This window comes from Oculina patagonica, chromosome 5, assembly GCF_052425735.1.
Source record: "Oculina patagonica isolate OP01 chromosome 5, crgOcupat, whole genome shotgun sequence".
Lineage (NCBI taxonomy): Eukaryota > Metazoa > Cnidaria > Anthozoa > Scleractinia > Oculinidae > Oculina > Oculina patagonica.
The window spans coordinates 8880988-8901396 of NC_135762.1; the positions used below are offsets into that span (position 1 = coordinate 8880988).

The window sequence follows — 20409 nt, forward strand, 5'->3', positions numbered from 1 at the left end:
TCGAAACGTTTTTCGTCGGAAGATCAGGTCTACTGACTTCCTTATTTTTGTACTGCTGAAAGAAAGGACTAAAATTCTTCTTTCCCCTGGTAGAACTGGCACCTAACGCCAAGTAAAAAAAAGCACAAATGTTTCCTGTCGGGATTTCTATAAAAAAGAGAGTGGGCAGGCGCTTTTTTTTGTTATTGGTTATTTATTATTTTGTTGCATTCCTTACCTGCGTTGTTTAAATATCGATGTTTTCCCTCCATCGTCAAATTCTCCAGAAGGGAACTTGCAAAATAAATCCTAGGTAATTGACCTATCCTGTACGGACCTGGCGTACCAAGGCTTTAAAATTTTGGCTCGAGATGGTATAAAAAACGAAGACAAAAGCCATGTCTTACAGAATTTTCAACTACGTACAGAGTGAAAGTAACGCCTGTTGGTTTTTGCTCGTTCCAACTTTTCCAGTAACAAATAATAATAAAAAAGAGAGGCGGCCCCAAAAAATGAAGCTGGCGGCCTTAGTAAAATTGCTTATAGATGTATCAGTTTCGCAGCCGAGATATGTTATATAAATTTAGCGTTAACCCAGAAAAATAGCGAGAAAGCAACGTTTTTTAAAAGTACTCTTTTTGTGGAGACTAAAATAAATTGTTTGGTCGTTTGGATTATCCAGATTTCACTATAAATAGCTCGACTTCCATCATTAAAAAGAAAGAACACAAACATGTTTAATGAATGGATGACGAAAACCTTTAGCTTGCGGGCGGCAGCTGACCAATCTTTTCGTCGGTAGTCAAATGCTCGACTATGCCGCCCGATGCGGGCCTCCTTTCATGTCAAATTCCCCACCCCACCATACAGAGTTAAAGGAGCTAGGTCACGGGAATTTCAAAAGTTGTAGGCAACTTAACCCATGAAAAACATTATCCTTGAATATCCAAAGGAAGATGTAACCTTAACTTGCGGAAATAAATCAAACCATGGCAATAAATATCAATTTTTTTGAAGACGCGCGGAAACAGCTTCAAAAGTTTAGCCTCAATTTTTCAAGTTGTAAACCATTTCTATCCTAGCTATCCGCAGCCAAAGACGCTTGTAAAGTTTCAGTGCTCTAATATAGCAACTGTTAATAAAAATGAACCATTATTTTTAGGTTTCTTACGACACGAATATATATTTTGGCTGTTCAAACATCTTTTAAATTATGTGACAGAGCCCCTTTAACCTCAAATCAAACGTCCGTCGTATACCCAGGAGGAGGGAGTGGGCGTTCTTGGATTTGATCGACTGATTCTTTACGGGGCGGTCGTGGGTTCAAATCGACCGCCGGACCATATTTCAAAAGCCCACATCGCAATCCGTTTCAATCTTCGACACTTTTGGCCATCCGTACCTTCTTTTGCATTTGGTGTGTTATTTAAATATTCCTTCACTGTTTTAAGAGGTTATTTTATACATTTAAACAAATTTGATGGTCATTTCCTATGCCTAAGTTTGTCTAAAATCCGTGACACGGTCCCTTTAACAATAAAAATAATATTCATGTTAATAATAAAAATGCAACTTTCACTTGTGTTGTTTATCCACAGTTCTCATTGATCCATGCTTGCGTTGCAAAACAAAACTAATTTACATGGAAACATTAATCAACTACGCAGGGATTGGTCTTTTTTTTTTTTTTTTTTTGTTTTTTTTTTTTAAAGGGGGTTTGATTTTTGTTAAAATTTTTTTTTTTTTTTTTTTTTTTTTTTTTTTTTTCTTTAAAAAAAAGCCCCCCTTTTTATTTTAGTTTTTTTTTTTTTTTTTTTTTTTCTTTTTTTTTTTTTTTTTTTTTTTTTTTTTTTATTTTTAATAAAAATAAAAAAAAAAAAAAAAAAAAAAAATAAAAAAAAAAAAAAAATTTAAATTAAAAAAAAATTTACCCAAAAAAAAAAAAATAAAAAAAAAAAAAAAAAAAACTTTGCTTAGCATGGTGTGTATAAAACACCTTTAACATTTGTAAAACTTAACAACATGTTACGAACAAATACTCAAAACCAAAAAAAACATTCAGTCTCGATTGAGTCTCAATTAGTGGTTCTTATTAAAAACAAAAAGAGTGTATTGTAAATCACCAAATGCTAGTTCCCAGCCAGGCTGGAGTTATACGCTTTATTGGGACTTTGAGTTGCGTAAAACCGATTTTTTAGCCATGAGAGCAAAGGTACACACAGTTTATAGTTCAAGATATCTTATATAAATTTTACATACTCCGCCTCAGTTCCGGCCATGTTGTAAATATTTGATGTTGCACACACAATGGAACCCCACCTTACGACCAGCATGTTAATCCGACCACCTCGAACGTGAATGCGACCAACAACCACTTTTATGGGACCCAAATCTTTATTTTCTTTGTAAATGTAACCAGTTAATACGACCACTCGAAATGCCTGATGAGAAAATGACGCAGAAACAAAATAGAAAGTAGACAAAAACTGCGTTAAGTTGCAATAAAGTGCCCCGGTTGGATTTGCAGTTCTGCGGACAGAAATAGAATGGAAGTCAGAATTGAATTTCATCACCTAATATGCATCAGTTACAAAGCCCGGATTTGTACTTGCATCAATTCAAACCCACGCCCCTTATACGACCAGGTTTTTATGGCCCTTAAGTAGTCGTCTAAACGGTCTTGTACAGTACTTCCCCTTTTTCTGGAGCTTTTTTTCAGTGATGAGTTTTGGAATAAATCGGCAGGATTCATTTTCCGGCGAGCGCATGCTTGAGCAGGCTTCTAATCAGCAGCTTGTCGAATTTGTCAACCCTTCAATCGGAATAGTGGGGCTAAGAGACTTACAAGCAATGGTTTCTGATTAACACTTAACTAAAATATCAGTAGGAGAAAAATACTGTTGCGGAAGTTGTCTGACTGAAAAAAAATGTTACCATGTGAAGTAGGAAATAGCGGAAACTTTAACAATAATTTAGTTTCTTTACAAATAAAGGAATCGCGGAACGGTGCATATGGAAAAATGGTTGGTACTAAAATACTGAAGCAAAACTCTTAAAGTCGATATTTTACAAAGTGCGGAAATTGCAAACATAGGCATAGGCACAGGGTTACAATAAAGAAAGACAAAACAATTTACTGCTACATACAAGAAGTAGGAACGTGAAAACCAAAAGCAATGGAAATTTTTACAAAGAGTACAATGTAAAACAAATAAGCATTTAAAATATTACATTTAACTTACCTCCTGTTTGTTGTACTGCTGTGATATTCAGATGGTGCCATCACGTCCAGCTTTTGTATACTGTTATTTATCTCTATAGCAGAACTGATAACAATCCCAATAAACCGCTGAAATTTATCTAGATTATTACCAATTCAAATTTAACTAAGCTTCGATCTTAGAAACAGCGTCTTTTTGCCATAAGGTTAGATAAATGAATCCTTTTTTTTATTTTCTTTAAGTACTCACGCTGACAAAAGAGTGCAAAAAAAAAGCACCAAAAGAACATATTTAAAATATGTTTTACGCTATTCAGCTTAGCTTTTATTCTTCTGTCAATCGAGACACAAACTGTCTCAATTGTCAGAGAAATAATAATAGCTTAAACATATCATGTGCTTATTTGGCTGTTTTCAAATTGGTTGTGTAAGGTGCATAAGGAGTAGAAAATGGTTTCATTTATCTTGCCTTTTGTTCTTTTGTTGATGTTTTTCCTTTGCTGATTGTATAAAAATTAATAATCATTTCATCTTTAAGATAAGAATAAACCGAATTTCGACAAACAGAGGACAAGCTTCAACTCTTTTATCTGCGACTGTTTTATCCGTTAACTTTAATCCAATCATAGGCAGACCACAGAAATAAACAATGAAATCGCTCCGAGCGTGGTGATAACACATTTTCAACAACCTGCATATGTTGTCAGTCAAAGGCATCAAAGCCATTTTATTTTTCAAATAGATTTTTTGTTCCTTTCTACTCTATTCTTTAGTCGTTAATTTCCACATTAATTTGACAATTGGAAACCAACTGAAGGTAGTCCGGGAGGCGGAGAAGTACAAAGTGGCCACATGCTGATAATCTGCACGTGCGATTCTAAGCAATCTGATTGGCTTAGAAGTTAGGAAAACCCGCAACAGAAACATGTCATAAAAAAGTCGAAAGCTTGGCTTGCGCCGGCTTCACTGTTAAATGATTCTTATCCCATCTTGAGGATCTTAATCCTGGTTTTTTTTTTGTAATATAAGTTTCAATTTTAACTACTGAAATGAAATGAATCAATTCAGTTCAGACAGAAGTTTGTCCAGTGATATGTAAAGAATGAATTTTTCTTTGAGTTCGAAACAGGATGTAAGAAACTATCAGTTATCAAAAATCTTCGCTATCTTTCTTTGAACGTCAAGCCGTTTACCTACTTAGAAATTAAAACAGTTTTACTTTAAAAAATACCGTTGGTCGATAAGCGATAATTTGATCGCCCGTGTGATATCCAAAAACCGTCCTTTTTCATATTTGATGAAGAATGAGAGAAAATTAAAACTATTTTTTTTGTCAGATAGCCTCCAGTTATTGCGAATGAGGCGGAAAACAACAGTAGTATTATGAAAGAATGAGAAGTAATGTCCATTTTACACTGAAGTATTAGTATATCTCACACTCTTACCTCGACCACTGCTTTTGTTCGCATTATATGTTTTACATGCACTTATAAGCTAATCCCCTAGAAGTATTTTAATTAAACGAGGTAAAAAAAATAGTTCTCAGTTTTACCAAGTTTCTTGAGGGTATTTCTTTGCACGATCATCGTCGGAGGACAGCCAAACTGTTAAGACCTATAGATAGGGTAGCAAAATTTACATTTAATGCGTCAGCCCGAGTACAATAGTTCTGGATTCATGACGGGCTCACTTCAATTCGGTTTCCTTTCGTTTCTTTCTCGCTTTTCGTTAACGAAAGTTATTATGGTACGCAGACCTTCTCACAATTAAAGCCGAATGAGAAGATCTGGATACGAGGTTTGTAAACAGACGTTTTCGCTTCTCTTAGCCGGCAAAGCCTTGGCATGAGAAACGAAGGGCTCTGGGGCCACATGATTTCCAGTCCTATATTCTAGGACTTCCGTTCCTCGTGTATGCAGTCATGATGTTTCAAAAGAATGTACGAGAAAGTCGTTGCGTTTTTTACTTTCGTACAAGAATTTATTGTTTCAAACAGCCAATCAAAAAAATCGAATTAATTAAGATATCCCATTCGTTTTTCGTGCCAAGGCTTCGTCGTCTAAGAGAAGCGGTAAGGGCTATGGGGACGAGAATGAAGACGCGCGAGAAAGCCTCCGGACTCTCACTGGTACCCAGGGCCTACCCAGGGTATCATAAAAAACAATCATGCAAATTTAGTCAACGAACACGAAAGGAAAATTGATTTCTTTTACTTTTACTGTCCATACCCTTGCTCATGAATTGAAATAAATCATCAAAATTTTACAACTATGTCGCAACATATATCATTTTCTTTTCTATACCAACGTTTCAAAAACAGTTGAAAGCTCAACCCAATTCCATGTGGCTTGTTTGTTAGAGTCAAAAAACAAACTGAGCAGAAACCTTCGTATCTGCATTTCTGAATTTACATGTTAGTTGGTGGTGCTATTCGTTAGAAAGGGTATCGATAGTTGATAGTGTTTTTGTTTTTTAATTTTGTCAGAAAAAATAACGGTTTAATCTTAACATGCCAGGAGAACGAAAAACTGGAATACTATTTGAGCTGTTGGAAACTTGAAACCGAGAAAGTTTCCTTCAAATAAATAACAAATATTGATTGCACACTAGCAGATACTATCTTCGTGTAAAATGTATTACTTCAATGAGCATAATTCTCAAAATCATCGTATCTTTTATACGACCTTAACTAAGTATAAAGTTTCCTAGGCTATAAGTTAAATTCTATAATACTGTGGTAGCAGAGTCGCTGAGGACATTTAGGAAAGATAGAAGCGACACTGCGTGCTATCTGGGTAACACATTTAGGTATTCGAAGTCATTAAAAGCCTTTAGGTTTAAGTTTTATTTGGAAACTTAGCTGAATTTGAGTAACATTAACTAAAAGTCTTTGCAAAAACGGCTCTTGTTATTTAGCAAATGTAGCGCGATAAATCAAAACAGAACAGAAATAATTTCTTTAAACGATTGGTTTGAGTCTCAAGTCACTGGTTTTATAGCGCAGAAAAAATTCTTTACTCACTGCTTTATACGTCAAGCCATTTTTGACGCATAAACTACAATTGAATATATTATCACTTACCTTGGGGCCTGTCATAACAACAGCTGTTGAAAAAGTCATTTAGTCAGCCTCAAAATAATAGCAATGTATCCTTTGGTGAAAGCGCAGTGGACTAAGGACTTGTCCTGTCCAACTAAACTGTTTTATATTGGGTACTGAGATATGAAACAACTAGCCTAGAACTTTAAATTAAACCTTGTGTGATAAATGACAAATTTTAATGTCAATGACAAAATTGGCAGAGTTGGTACAGGTGCCGGTTATATAATGGAGAAAAACAATTAAATAAGCGAAATGGCTGTCAACTTGAATACTCTGACGAGCACTTTCTGATATTAGTCGTTTTCAAGTTTCCTCTTGTATATATATAATGATTAATAAGTAGTGAACATTTTTACGCCTTTTGCCTTCAGGGAAAGGCCCACCTGAACTAACCAAAATGCTATTAAACCATATTGTGTATATTTCAAATATAAAAGCCGATCTTAGACAAATTAACTAAGAAAGAACAACGAATAAACAGGTAAATAAATATATCTTTTGTCCCAAACTTGTCAGTTACAAATGGTCTCCAAATGACATGCTGCATGTAGCACTTTTTGCTAAATAATAAAGCCGAATGATAAGCTAATGCAATATAGGCCAATTCCGATATATTAAAGTTCTAGCTTGGCGCCGAGGCTTGGGGGGGGGGGGGGTATGGGGGCTTGGGGGAATAACACAAAAGATATCTCGTCGAGGTTGATGGATGAATGAATAAATTCTTTTGTTTTATTCCCCCAAGCCTCGGTGCCAAGTAAGAATTTTAATATATCGGAATTGGCCTATTACTAGCATCATTGTGATATGTGTCAAAACACAGAAGGCTGACATTTCAAGACAGTTTTTTCCTTGTAGGTAGGATTTTAATTAAGCCAAGCTATCAGAAAATGCCTCATATAACTTTTTAAGGCGCAACCAAATTTCAGTTTCCGTTAAATCAGTTAGACATTTTTTTTCTTAAATGAATAACCGCTTCCAGCTTAAGCTAAATCGAGCGTTTTTCTTTGATAATCATAAATTATACTAATTACTACACGAATTACAAATTCCGTGAACAAATAATTATTTGCTCCCAGCCAGAAGGACAACAGGAAGCTGTTTGTTGATATCCCTGCGGAAGACTGGGAGCGAGCGCCTGGATGTTTTCTTCCTATCACAGCTCATCTTTCATCCTTCGGCAGTTCGAAGATCTGCATGCAAGGGGATTGTGAATTTCTTGAAAGGAAATGATGCAGTCTTTTTACGTGTTCTCATCCTTTTGGCTAGCCTATGTATTCTATATACTGTCCATTCAAGGCACAGATGTGAACGAGTTGAAGAGTGATCACCCTTTCTTATATAACGAAACGGACGAGACAACGCTGAAACTGATGTTCAAGGAATTTGTCCGAACACACAACAAGACATATGTGAATGATCCGGAGGAATACATCAAACGACTGGGTGTGTTCAAGGTAATTCTGTTTAGATCTTTTTTTGATCACCTTGCTGGTGAAACAGAGCCTTAAAGCTTTAGCTAGTTACCTTTTGGTTTGTTTATCATTAATCAAAAAAAAAGGAAAACTAGCATATTGTGCTGATCATGAGCAAGCATGCACGATCGACTGCTATAAATCATTTGACTGACAGTATTGTAAGCTTGTTTGTGTATTAATTTAATTACACAGCATTTTTTAGCGAACCATTTTAAAGATTGTTTCAGAAAAATGGAAACTGAAAGTATTGATTTTATTACTAATAGAAAATACAATGACCTTGACCACGAGAAACAATGTACAAAATCCAACTGGTTATCTGGGGTTTTTAATCATAAGGTAAACTGTACATTAAATTACAAGGGCTGGGCAGCATGTAACGGTGTAATTATCTTCGTATATAGGAAAGCCTAGCAAGACATTCCAAGTTAAATGCAAGAGAAGCCGAACTTAATGGAACGGCTGTGTATGGGATAAATCAGTTCTCAGATTGGACTCCTGAAGAATTTAGAGGTGTGTGTCTCTTAACTCTACTAGGGGTCATGAATGGTACCTCAAAATTTCGCAGTGCTTGCAAAATAATTAGGCTTCTGCTCGGAATGCGTGCAAAAAATTTTTGGGTGCTTGTTTGCTGGTGGTCGCATATTTTTACAGGTGTTTGCATGCTCAGTTTTTAGTGGATGTAGGTTTTTGAAAAGTGCTTGTTGCTCCCAAGGCTAACTTTTGTCAATGCTCGTGCTGCCAAAGAAAAACATTTTGATCGACCGCATGCCCGTAAATGCTCGTAAAGACCATTTGATACCCCTTCTACTAGAAATAAGAAGAAATCAGTTCTGAAGTCAAAAGCGTAGGTTTGTGTACATGTAGGCTGATCTTGGTCCATGGTGTTTACAAATATCAGGTCATGTAAAAAAATAGCCTATTAGAGGTGAAGTCTGCACTCCATGGATTAACTAGGTCAGTAAATTAAATGATTCTTTCCCTGAAATCAATGACAGTTCATCACAGGCCCTCTTCTCCTGGGGCAATTGTTAACAGTAGTCGCTTCAAATTACAGAAGCCAGGATAAGCCCCAGAGGTGTCACTTTGACCGAAGTGTACACTATGAATGCCCGGCTATAAGGCCACTGAATGGCAGAACACTATCCCTGTCCAGAAACCCTGGACAGCATACATGTATATGTTATATCATGCAATCAGGAGTTGTTAACAAAAAAAAATATGCTCAATGAACAGTAATGAGGTTTTTTTTTTCTTCACCTGTTTAGAGTTTTTAAGAAGAGGAAGCCGGGAAGATCATGGCCTTTTCACAAATACATGTAGTTTACCACCTACAGACTACTGTAAATTAAAGCTAAATGCTTCTGCAACACCACATAATCATGACTGGTAGGAGATAAATATGAGCTATTAGTACTACTATTTTAGTGGTAATCTTTCTAACACCCAGTATAATTATTGCTAAACAATGTAATTTTGTGTGCTCTAAGGAGCCTGGCATTTCAGTTGAGACAGGGTTACTTAGCTAAGAAACTAAATGTCAATCCATGCATGGAACACGCTTTCCAACTTATTTCATGCAACTTTTGTCACAATTAAATGAAATGAGACACTGAATCCTGGCCACTGAAAAAAATTCAGTGGCTCAGGTGGGACTCGAACCCACGACCTTCGGGTTGCATGACCACTGCTCTACCATCTGAGCTACAGAGCCACAGATGGGAACAGCGCGTGAGTGAATCCCATATGAACTTACATGTGAACAGGAGTTTCCTGCAACGAACATGTGAAACATGTACATGTATTACATGTGAAGAACAAATAAATGCGGATGAACAGTGTTTCGATTCTAGTTTAGAATCATCCTCAGTCATGACAAATAAATGAACAATAAATGCAACCCGAAGGTCGTGGGTTCGAGTCCCACCTGAGCCACTGAATTTTTTTCAGTGGCCAGGATTCACAGTGTCTCATTTCATTTATTTGTCATGACTGAGGATGATTCTAAACTTTTGTCACAATATTGCAGCAAAATTGCAAGAAATGCTTCATGAGCTCAGCGACCATGGAACACCATCTTTAAGGGTTTTTTTTAACTGCTGCAGTGAACTGATTCTGAAGACTGATCTTTGGTCATTTTCTCTTTACATTGTTCTTAATTGTAACGAAAATTATGTCACCAACTTGATTTAATTATAATCAGAACTCACATTTATTAGATGATTACGTGCAGGTTACAAGCAGGTTATCAAGAAAACAGCCTGCTCTGACTTTTCAAGTATTGCCAGTGACAACTTTGTCAGTAGTCACATAAGTTCAGAATGTTTCTTTAAATTTCAGACTTTTTAAAAAAAGTTCTTTTTACTTTTTTATTCAGGAGAAAAGAAGAAAAAGTAACAGCAGTGAAGAATCAGGGAAAGGTACATTCTTGATAAAGTGCATGCAATTACTATACATTATTTTATATTTACTACACACGTAGGTACAATAATTAATGTAATTTAGAGATCTGTTTATTTCAGAAACAATTAACAGTTTAAAATCATCATATTTTTTTGTGAATCGTTGTTTGATGTACTTAATATGATTGTTTATTTCATTGTGTGGTTCCAAAAAAATATCCATAACCTCCCCATGGAGGTCAGGACCATTGGAAATTTTGAGGGGGAGGGTCTCTTAAGGACCAAAATTCAGGGATGTAGCTAAAGCTTCCAGCAGGCAAAATTTCCGTGATCACAGGGTCACATTAAAGAAAGATCAACCAGACACAGTTAGGAAAAAACTACAGCCAGAAAAACAAGTCCTCAGGTGGTTATTTTTCCGCCTTCTGCCTATTATTTATATCCCTGAAAATTATTACAGGAAAGTGTGAGCCTAAAGTAAATTTAAGAGGGGAGGAGGGGTTCAAACCAAATAACCTCTGTGGGAGGAGTATTGATATTTTCTGAAACCACACTTTGTTTCTTTGCATTCTTTTTCATGCGCTGACCTGTGTAATCATTGAACAGTGTGGTAGCTGTTGGTGAGTACTGACCTACATGTGGTATAAATACGTTTTTTTTCTTTTCTAATTTGTTACTTATTAAGCAAAAGAAAAAAATACAAAGAGAGCTTCAAGTTGAAGGTGACTTATATACTGTAGATACTGATTACAATAGATGAGCTTGAAGCTAGTACCTTGATGGATGGTCAAGCTCATTTTGTAGGCGTGGCCCAGATTCATTTTCACTCCTAAAAGGTACCAATATCTAAAATATTGGTACTGGCATTGGCAATTTGATGAAAAATGACTGTTTTCAAGTAAATAATTCAGAATTAAAGGTTATTTGCATAACAAATGTGTTATCATCCCCATCATTTTCAGATTGCAAACCTTAAAGGCCCCTAAAAAGGAATCACAACAACTCTAGTGGCAGTAGCCTTATACCGATCCATGGTTTTTACCCCTTAAAAGGTTCGACAAGCACTCCCATCACGTTTATAAGTTCCTGGGCCTCAACCCTCCAAGTTAACCCCTTGCCTACCAAGGACGTATATATACGTCCTCTCTGTTGTCACGCAACGACCGAGGACGTTATATACGTCCTCAACCAAAGGACATCACTGAAAGGGTGGTTGTTCACGATGCCTTGAATAAATCATCCCCGGTTGTTGAGAAAGGTCTGGCACTACTTTCGAAACACCGCTGACCCAAAAAAATTGCTTTTTGCTCGGACAATTTACAAAATGGCGGCTCGTGTACTTGAAGGCAGAATGGACACAGATGAAGCTATTGCTAAAAGTTTTGCCAATCTCGACTCTGATGTTAGTGTTTTAGGTCAGTGTGAATTTAAGCCAAGTGATTCTGAAGAGTCTGAAAAAAACGAAGAAGATGGTGGCGAAGAAAAACCCTCGATCGATTGAAGAAATTGAACCTCCAAATGCACATGGTCAAGGAGTTCGCCAGGGAGCTGTACGAGTCAACAGTACAGTAAAAGAATGCAGAAAGGGGAGAGGAATTCATTTAAAATGCTCAATCTAGGTGTACTTTAATATTTTACCTGAAAAGATGCCATTGCTAAGCAAAATTTAGAATCTCATTAAAAATTAAATATGGCCGCCAGTTGCTTGGTGTGTTTAGCTCTGGTAGGCAAGGGGTTAAGACCATTTTAGTCGCCATGGCGACTAAAATTTTGGAGCTGGCGACTAAATTGGAAACAAAGTCGCCAGCCTGGCGACTAAAATTGAGAAGAAGGATTGAAAGCATGAGCTTAATTTGGCGACTAAAATTTTTTACTGGCGACCCAACTTGAGCAGTTGGTGGCCAAATGGCCACTAAGGAAAAAAATTAACTTGGAGGGTTGGGCCTACCCTTCCCCTTGGACATTTAAGTCTCTGCAATGGCGTGAGGTCACACTGCAGGTCGCATGATGTACAGGAAACCACTGACCCACGTTGTTTTGAGGTTAATTTTGCCTTTGAAAGCCACATGAAAGTTGCCATAGTTAGTATGTTCTTTCTTTGCATTCTCTTTTGCACAGGGCATTCACTGCAACTGAGTGTATTGAGAGCCAGTGGGCCATTGCTGGGAACCCTGTGACAGAACTCAGTGTGCAGGAATTGATTTCCTGTTCTAGACCCAAGGGCTGTTCTGGGGGAAGTACACTAGGAGCTTTAGATTGGCTTTCAACATATGTGAGTTTATTCAGGATTGCCTGACAAAGCTTTCTTTACCAACACCAACTTAATGTAGACGCTCTCCCAGGGTTTCAGGGAACAAGAGAACATGGCCATTAACCTTTTGGGAACATCAAGAGAATTATTTTAGGGAACAGGGGACACTAAAATTGAAGAAAGACTTTAAGGGAACACGGGAACAACCATGCATACACACATAATTTACATTTATCTATTGGTAAAATTAATGTGTTCATTGACTGTGAAACTCTTTTCCAGACCCACTCTTTCAAATCTACAGCAGCTCACTCCAGTTAAAAAACAATGCACAATAAAAGAGAATGATTGAAAAAATCCAATTTTTCAGTAACTATTCTGAGCTTTAGGTACCTTATTTGGAATTTTTATTAATATAATAAATGATTGTCAGTTGTTTAATCTCAAGATAATGCCTTTTTCTCCAGCAATACACACTTGCTCCTGCAACTGAATTTCCCTATGTCGACAAGGAAACAACCTGTAAAACTAATCTATTGTAAGTACACAGTCACTGCATTTTCTCATGTTAGTAGTGAATTAACTGATGAATGACAGTACTTACTATGTAGTTTACATTATCACATTTAGTACTTAGTATTGTAGGCACAAAATACATGCAAGGGGTTGCATTGTGTACAGATGCCTTTGCAGGTATTCCGGGCCTATGGTTCTAGGTAATACTGTAAGACAATTATCATTAAGACCGCCGACCGGTTAGCTCAGTTGGTAGAGCACCGGACTGCCGTGCGGGAGGTCTCGGGTTCGAGTCCCAGACCGGACCAACACTCAGGGTCTTAAAATAACTGAGTAGAATATGCTGCCTTTGCAATGACATCTGCAAATGGTTAGATATTCTAGTCTTCTCGGATAAGGACGATAAACTGTAGGCCCTGTCTCCTGCATCTACAGTGTTATAATCAACAGGGGACGTTTAAGAACCCACACACTTATCGAAAAGATAAGGGCACAGAGTTCCCGGTGTTGTGGTCTATCTTTGCGCATTGTGTTGTATACTGTGAAATGCTCGGTTTAATTAGCATATACTTGCTAGAGCCCTAACACGGCTCATAATACCGAGGGTAAATAAAGTTTCAGTTTCAGTATTAAGAAAGATGTTCATTTTATGTTCATCATGTCACAAGCATTGGACAAAAAAATCTGAGACCCCAATGGGAGTCAGGCCCATGACCTCCCAAACACTGGGCGGGTGCTCTATCTACTGAGCTATGGAGAGACTCATAGTAAGCAAGTTCATCTGTGACATGCCTCCTGTATACTGCTAGGCTCGGCAATGTTGAGAGCAAACGGTATGGTGATAAATAAAGATCGTAAATTCTAAGCTCAGTGATGGAATAAGAAAAATGTAATGTTCATTATGTCATAAGCGTGGGACAAAAAAACATTTGAGTTCCTGACAAAATTCGACCTCCCAAACACTGGGTGAGCGTTCCATCCACTGAGCTACAGAGAGAGAGTCATGGTAAACAAGTCCATTTACAAGGTTCATATGCGTTCTGCCTACTGCTAGGATCAACAAATTATTGTCTTATGGCAATTATTGACCAATATTGTCTTATGGCCGCACACGTACTGTAGAATAAAATTTAAGATTGAAATCTCTGTGTACCTGCATGACTATTTTTGTCAATTCATCTCATATGACTTATTTTCCCTCCTATTGTAATCATGTAGGAAAGAGAAAGGTGTGAAAATCAAGTGTGGGTGTCCAGTGTTGATGTAAGTATAGACAAGCGGCTTTGAACACTTCTTTAGGTTCTTGTTGCATGTGCAGGGCTAACTTTGTTTCTGTTTTCTTATCTCTGAAGCAAGACTGAGAGCACCAGGATGAAGGAACTAGTTGGTCTGCATGGTCCACTTGCTGTTAATGTTGATGCTACAATGTGGCACGATTACCTTGGTACGTTCTGTGTATGCAAACATGCATGTGTTGGAGGGTAGAAGTGTGTGTGTGGGGGTGGGGGGAGGAGGGGTGGTCCTCAAAAATTTGCGATGTTCACATTGTTTGAGGATCCGTGGTGTAGACTTAAATGAACAATGATGCACACTGTTCGCAGCATTGTGCACTTCTTCTATTGCAATTACAACAAAACAACACAACGGCTTTTTACTACCTTGTAACGTAAGTACATGGACCTTATGATGCAGAAGTAGTGCTAAAATCGATGTCTGCAGCAATGATACGCTACGCCTTTCCCCAATTTATGGCTGCGAAGGAAAGTTGAAGAATATATGGGGTTAGTATGAAACAAAAACTTTTCTCACTGAAACTGCATATAGACAGCAAGCCATTGCGAGAACACGCTGCGAAATTTTGAAGAGTGGGGTTTTAATACGGTGATTTCCGCAGCATTAGAACCATCAGTTAATTCTTTTTCACAGTTTCTCACTGTTCTTCTGACTTTATAGGCGGTATTATTCAACATCACTGTACAGACACTGATATAAATCACGCCGTACAAATCACTGGATACGACTTTAATGGTAAGATGACGGTTTGAAGTTGATGATATCCAGAATAACAGTTAGAATGCAAAGCTCGAGGTTTCTATGAATTGAACACGTGACGCGATAGTGTTCATCCGCGGAGGGCACTATCAGCCCAGTGTGCCCGCTTGAGAAAAATAGCCGGATGGATAGTACTCGTCCGTGAAATTTTTTTGTAAAGAAGCGGGCATACAGACAGAAACACCCCACTAAATTCACTGCATTTAGTGGGTTTCTTGTCTGGTTTGTTTTTGTTTTGTTTTTTATTTCGACTTTCAATGAAGTCTTTGTCCTAAAAAGTAAAAAATAATTCAAGATGCTCACTTTTGAATTGGCGCGCGGAAGAAAATTTAGTGGCGAGCAATAAAAACAATAGAGTGTTTCTGTCTCGGAACTATCGGTCTGATAGTTGCCTCTTGGAAATTTGATGTTCTTAAAACTAGCTTATAATATTTATACTACTTATTAACCGAGAGTGAGGTCATTACAGGGGAATCTCAGACCTCGGCCTTGATGTATTGACCGAGCGACAGCGAGGTCAATACATCAAGGCCGAGGTCTGAGATTCCCCTGTAATGACCGAACGGACGAGGTTAATAAGTTATTTATTATATGGCGTTTAAGCCGGCACTATTCAAAAAAAGAGTATAATCAAGGGAAAAAACACTGGAGGTAAAACTCGCTCTCTTGTGGCTCTCTTCGTCGCTCATACTAAAGAAGTATCGGTATGCTTATATTTTTCTTTCAGTTATTGAAAAGATAGTTATATTTTGTCGGCATTTTTTGTTTTTTTTTCCCCCTTGCTAGTAGCTTTTACTCACAACTCAAAAAACCGTCGAGCCGAGAAAAATTTTCATAATGCCCGGTCATTACAAGAAAATAATGCCCGCTCAGCAGCCAATCAGAGCGCGCGTACTATGGTAGCCATATAATAAGTTTAAAGAACATCAAATTTCCGCGGGGCAACTATCAGCCAATAGTTCCTCGACAGAAAATCTCTATTGTTAAAATAGTTAGAGGAGGGCCAGGAGAGAAGGGAAAAGGAGGAGGCGAGGTTTCTTGAGAAGGTTGATTGAGTCAATACGTGAAATTTAATGTATATTGTTTAGTAGTTTTGCAAACGTTGTTATTATTATAACACGTAGGTACATGTAAAAACTTATTTCCGCAATGGAAAATGTTTGACTAACATGACTACAGTCATTTGTAAGAAACACTGACATCGCTGACTGACTGTCCAGATCACAGGGAATCTTACAATGATTGTTTGATGTTGTGTTGGAGAACAGTTATGGGCAAATGTCAAGAACCCATTAGGAAGTGAGGATGACTTTAGCTAACGATGGCAAGGATGGAAATGGATTACAATATCAACAAACTAGAAAACATGCGGCTTGCGTTTTTAAGTTTGGCTCAGACTTCCGGAAAAGTTTCCAAAACACTCATCGCTTATTTGTCTGTAGTTGTAACTGTTTTGAGGATACCAGACGACAACGATCCTTTACACAATGTTGATTATTCTTGTTTTTTTCTCTCAGGCAACATTTGGTACTGGATCGTTAGAAACTCTTGGGGACCCAGTTACGGCGATAATGGATACTTGTATATTAAAATGGGAGATAACTTGTGTGGTGAGTTTTAGTTGGCTCTTTCTGCTAGGTACTTAGGGCTCGGATAGACCTGCGTGCTGGCTCATTCGTGCTCCTGCTCATCTCCGGTATCTGTGCCTGGAAAGGATAAGTTAGTCCAAGCACAGTGTACCCCAACCCCCTCCCCCCTAAAGAATTTTGTCAAGTTGCCTTCAAATTCGCCAAGACCCATTTTTACACCTGGGTGGAGAGGCACTGTGAGAGAACAGTGCTTTGCCCAAGATCACAACATAATGACCTTAGCCAGGGCGCAAACTGAACACGAACCTCCTTTATCGTGATTTAGAGTCTGACTCGTCCCCAGTCGTCTTCATATAGCACGCGGCAAAGGGAGTGAAGCACGCGAGGTGGGGGAGGTGGCACCTTGCGCTCCTTTTCTCGGTACCCATCTCTCCCTGCGCTGTATGAAGATGACTGGGGACGAGTCAGATCGTCAGATTTAGATTCCAGTCTACCGTTAGGCCAGCCCGCCCGCGCTCTGGGTACACACACAAAAAGCTACGAATTCCCAACACTGCCTTACGATATCAATGCAATGTCTGAATGAATTTCAGGTGTAGCCAACTCGCCCTCTTATGTTGTAATCTAACAAGACACGAGACGAATCCCGCTTCAGCGCCAGAGTTGTTACCAGACTCTCAGTCGCTTTTTCGTTGGCATCATGGGAAGGATTTGGTTAGGCCCCATTGGATCAATGGACGGCTGAGATCCCACGAACGCCCTGTGCTCTATGAGTACGCCAAACTGGCGATAACAGTTACCAGTAACCATGTTTATTTTGATACCAATTCAAGATCTTATACTAAGATTTAAAACTTGAAGAAATTTTTTTGAATTTTTTAATCACGAGTAACTGCAAGATGAAAACAAAAGCACACACAGGTTTTCACAGAGTGTATTGTTAACACGAAATATTGACAGTATCTACACTGAAGATCGGAAATCTGCTGCTTTTTCTTAGAAGTCATCTCGTTATTTGAATTGAAAGTAACTGTACTTACAAATCTTACAAGATCTAAATCTTAAAAAAATAAAATTTATTCTATAGTTAAGTTTTCAGCCCTTAATATGAACTTTTATAAATAAATTTGATTTTTAGTGAATTATGTAAAAGCGATTTTATTCATTGAAATTTCATTATTAACGGGAGTCTTCACCAAGTGAAATAAAAAATGACGAGAATATTGTTCAATTGTCAGGCGTGGTACTATATATACGTCAACTGGTAAGCTTACTTGTTTGTAGTACTGCTATCCCATTTCCCGTAACGCGAAATGACTAGAAATGTTGCTACTCCCCCCTGGGTGGGATGCTAGCTCATTACGGGTCTCTTAAAAGCATTTTGTCGGGTTATCTTAACAGTTCAACGTTCCTCCGTGGCCATTAATATTGTGGGGGGAGAGGGGCATGGAAAGAGTCCTAAGAGTGAGCCACAACACACTACAGCGTGTGACCCAACGCTCCAACTAGGACTGCGAACCGCGTCAATCATGCGGAAAAAATATAGACAAATGTGTGGGAAATTAAAAACGGAACGGAACTCATTCTAGCCGCACCCTTCAAACTCGGCGAAGTAACACGCTTGCCTAGTATCTTAACTTTACAATTCATAAGTTGTCCAGAATTCAATTTTTGTCAAGGATATTTGCTGTCGGATTCCCATACAAACACTGTAATTTTTACCCGCTTTGCCTACTCGTCAAGATGGCGTCGAAAACCGTGATAAGGTCTATTCAAGCTGATTCGTATGGGACACTGCTGGTACCAATTCTCTTGTCGAAATTGCCGGATGATGTGAAGCTGGAAAGTCTCGTGGAGTTGAGGATGGTAAGTGGAAGCTTGATGATTTGTTGAAGATGTTGATTGATGGGACACAAACCAGTTTGTTGCGATAATATAGCATAATTTAATGTAAATAGACCAGAATCGTTTTTGTACTCATATTATATTTTAGTTTAAACAGTGTCCCCGATTAGTAAGCTTAAGGCTAGCTAGAAGACTAGACACTTAAATAAAGTTCTTATTATTATTATTATTATTATTATTATTATTATTATTATTATTATTATTATTATTATTATTATTATTATTATTATTATTATTATTATTATTGTAGTGTAAGGAGAAATGCAAATGTGGTTTGTGCCATCACCCAGCCTTGTGTTACAGCAAGTGTTAAGAGCCGAACGTGGAAAACGAAAACTCACAAAGTGCAATATCCAGTGAATCACAGAACCCGGCAGAGACTGGTGCAACATTGCACGTAAATTCCAGAGCACGGGTTGTGTTACAAACAGTGCAATAGCGAGTACAAGCGGTGTAACAAAGATACAGGGGGGGGGAGAAACTTCCTTCGTTACGCGACTCAAAAAAGGGGACATAGCGGTGCCGGGCAACCGAGAATGCGCAGCAGCTATCGAATGGTTGCTAAGGGCGTAGTGAATAGCTTGACAAAGTTCATTGTTTAGTTTGCATAATTTGGTCTTGGCCGTGCACAAAACACAATAGCTTTTTGCATTTTGATTGCTCCTTTTGCCGGATATCAAAACAACAGACAGTGATAACGGTGTCCAGTCTGGCAAAAGTAGAGCTTGTGAGTTATACTAAGTAAAAATAACTCCAATGGTTCTGAACTTATTTCCCATTTTTTTGGTTGTTAAATTTCAACCGTGACAAATTTTTTCGCTTGTTATTCCACGCCGCCAAAACATTCTCAGTGACGTGAGACATTAGGTGAGAAATCTGGCTGAGAATGCCAAAAACATCTCGGCGGCGTAAATCATCAAACGCAAACACCGCCACTATTTGCATTTCACACGCACGCAGTCATTGATATTTAAATCTTTCTGAGAAAACAAAACTTTGGTTTGACGTCTGTCTTAGCAACGGCTTGATTGATATAGACTCGCACCGTTTCCAGGCACTGCTATGTCTCCAAAGAAAAGTGCCGACTTTCTTCCCCCCCCCCCCCCTGCAAGATACAAGGTTTTAAGATTCGAGTGATATTTGATGATGGTAGTCAGAGGTTCTATGTGAGTGAAAAATTAGCCGAAATGTTACAGCTGAACAGCATAGGAAGCACAACCATGGAAACTGGAACATTTGGACAACCTCAAGCAATGGTGACAGAGAGAGAAATTGTCACACTCCACGTGGGACATCTCTACGAAGAAGGTGGTGTTCAAGTAGAAGCGTTTAAGGTACCTGTCATCTGCAAGGCACTGCAGAATCAACATATAGAAGAGGCAAAAAGGTCCATCCATACTTGAACAAGCTATGGTTTTGAGATGTTTGCCAAAGAGAGGAGAATTTGGAAGTTTATCTGCTTGTCGGTGCTGATTATCTGTGGGAGTTCATGAAGGGTGATGTAGTAGGGAGGGAGAGGGATGACTCAGTTGCTATCTTGACTTCCCTTGGATGGGTGTTGTCTGGTCCATTGAAGATCCCGCAGCGACAACTGACCACAGGGACAAACTTGGTCACACATGTTCTGGAAATCCAGGATCAAGCTGTACTAGAGACAGTACAAGAATCACCCACAGTGGAATTTGAAAAGTTATGGGACTTTGACTCCATAGGGATCAGGGAGAGAGACAGTGTGCATGAAACTTTCTTGAAGAGTATTAAGTTTAAGGATGGCAGATACATTGTGGGCTTGAGCACCACAAAGAATTACCGCTGAATTATGGAAATAGTCTTCAGAGGCTGAACTCTCAGATAAGACGATTAAAGGGAGCTCCAGAACTGTTGAGAGAATATCATCAAGTCATTAGAGAACAGGAG

At 38.3% G+C, this 20409-nt stretch overlaps 1 protein-coding gene across 1 annotated transcript; it reads left to right on the forward strand.

Annotated features, from left to right (window-relative positions):
- The first annotated feature begins 7454 nt into the window (after nucleotides 1–7454).
- LOC144655405 (cathepsin O-like) lies at nucleotides 7455–17820 on the forward strand. Its single transcript, XM_078515667.1, has 12 exons — nucleotides 7455–7756; nucleotides 8182–8290; nucleotides 9046–9166; nucleotides 10155–10197; nucleotides 10786–10799; nucleotides 12298–12451; nucleotides 12898–12968; nucleotides 14165–14209; nucleotides 14299–14390; nucleotides 14900–14974; nucleotides 16516–16608; nucleotides 17181–17820. The coding sequence occupies exons 1-12, from the start codon at nucleotides 7529–7531 to the stop codon at nucleotides 17213–17215; spliced, it is 1080 nt and encodes a 359-aa protein (XP_078371793.1). The 5' UTR covers nucleotides 7455–7528; the 3' UTR covers nucleotides 17216–17820.
- The last annotated feature ends 2589 nt before the right edge of the window (nucleotides 17821–20409 follow it).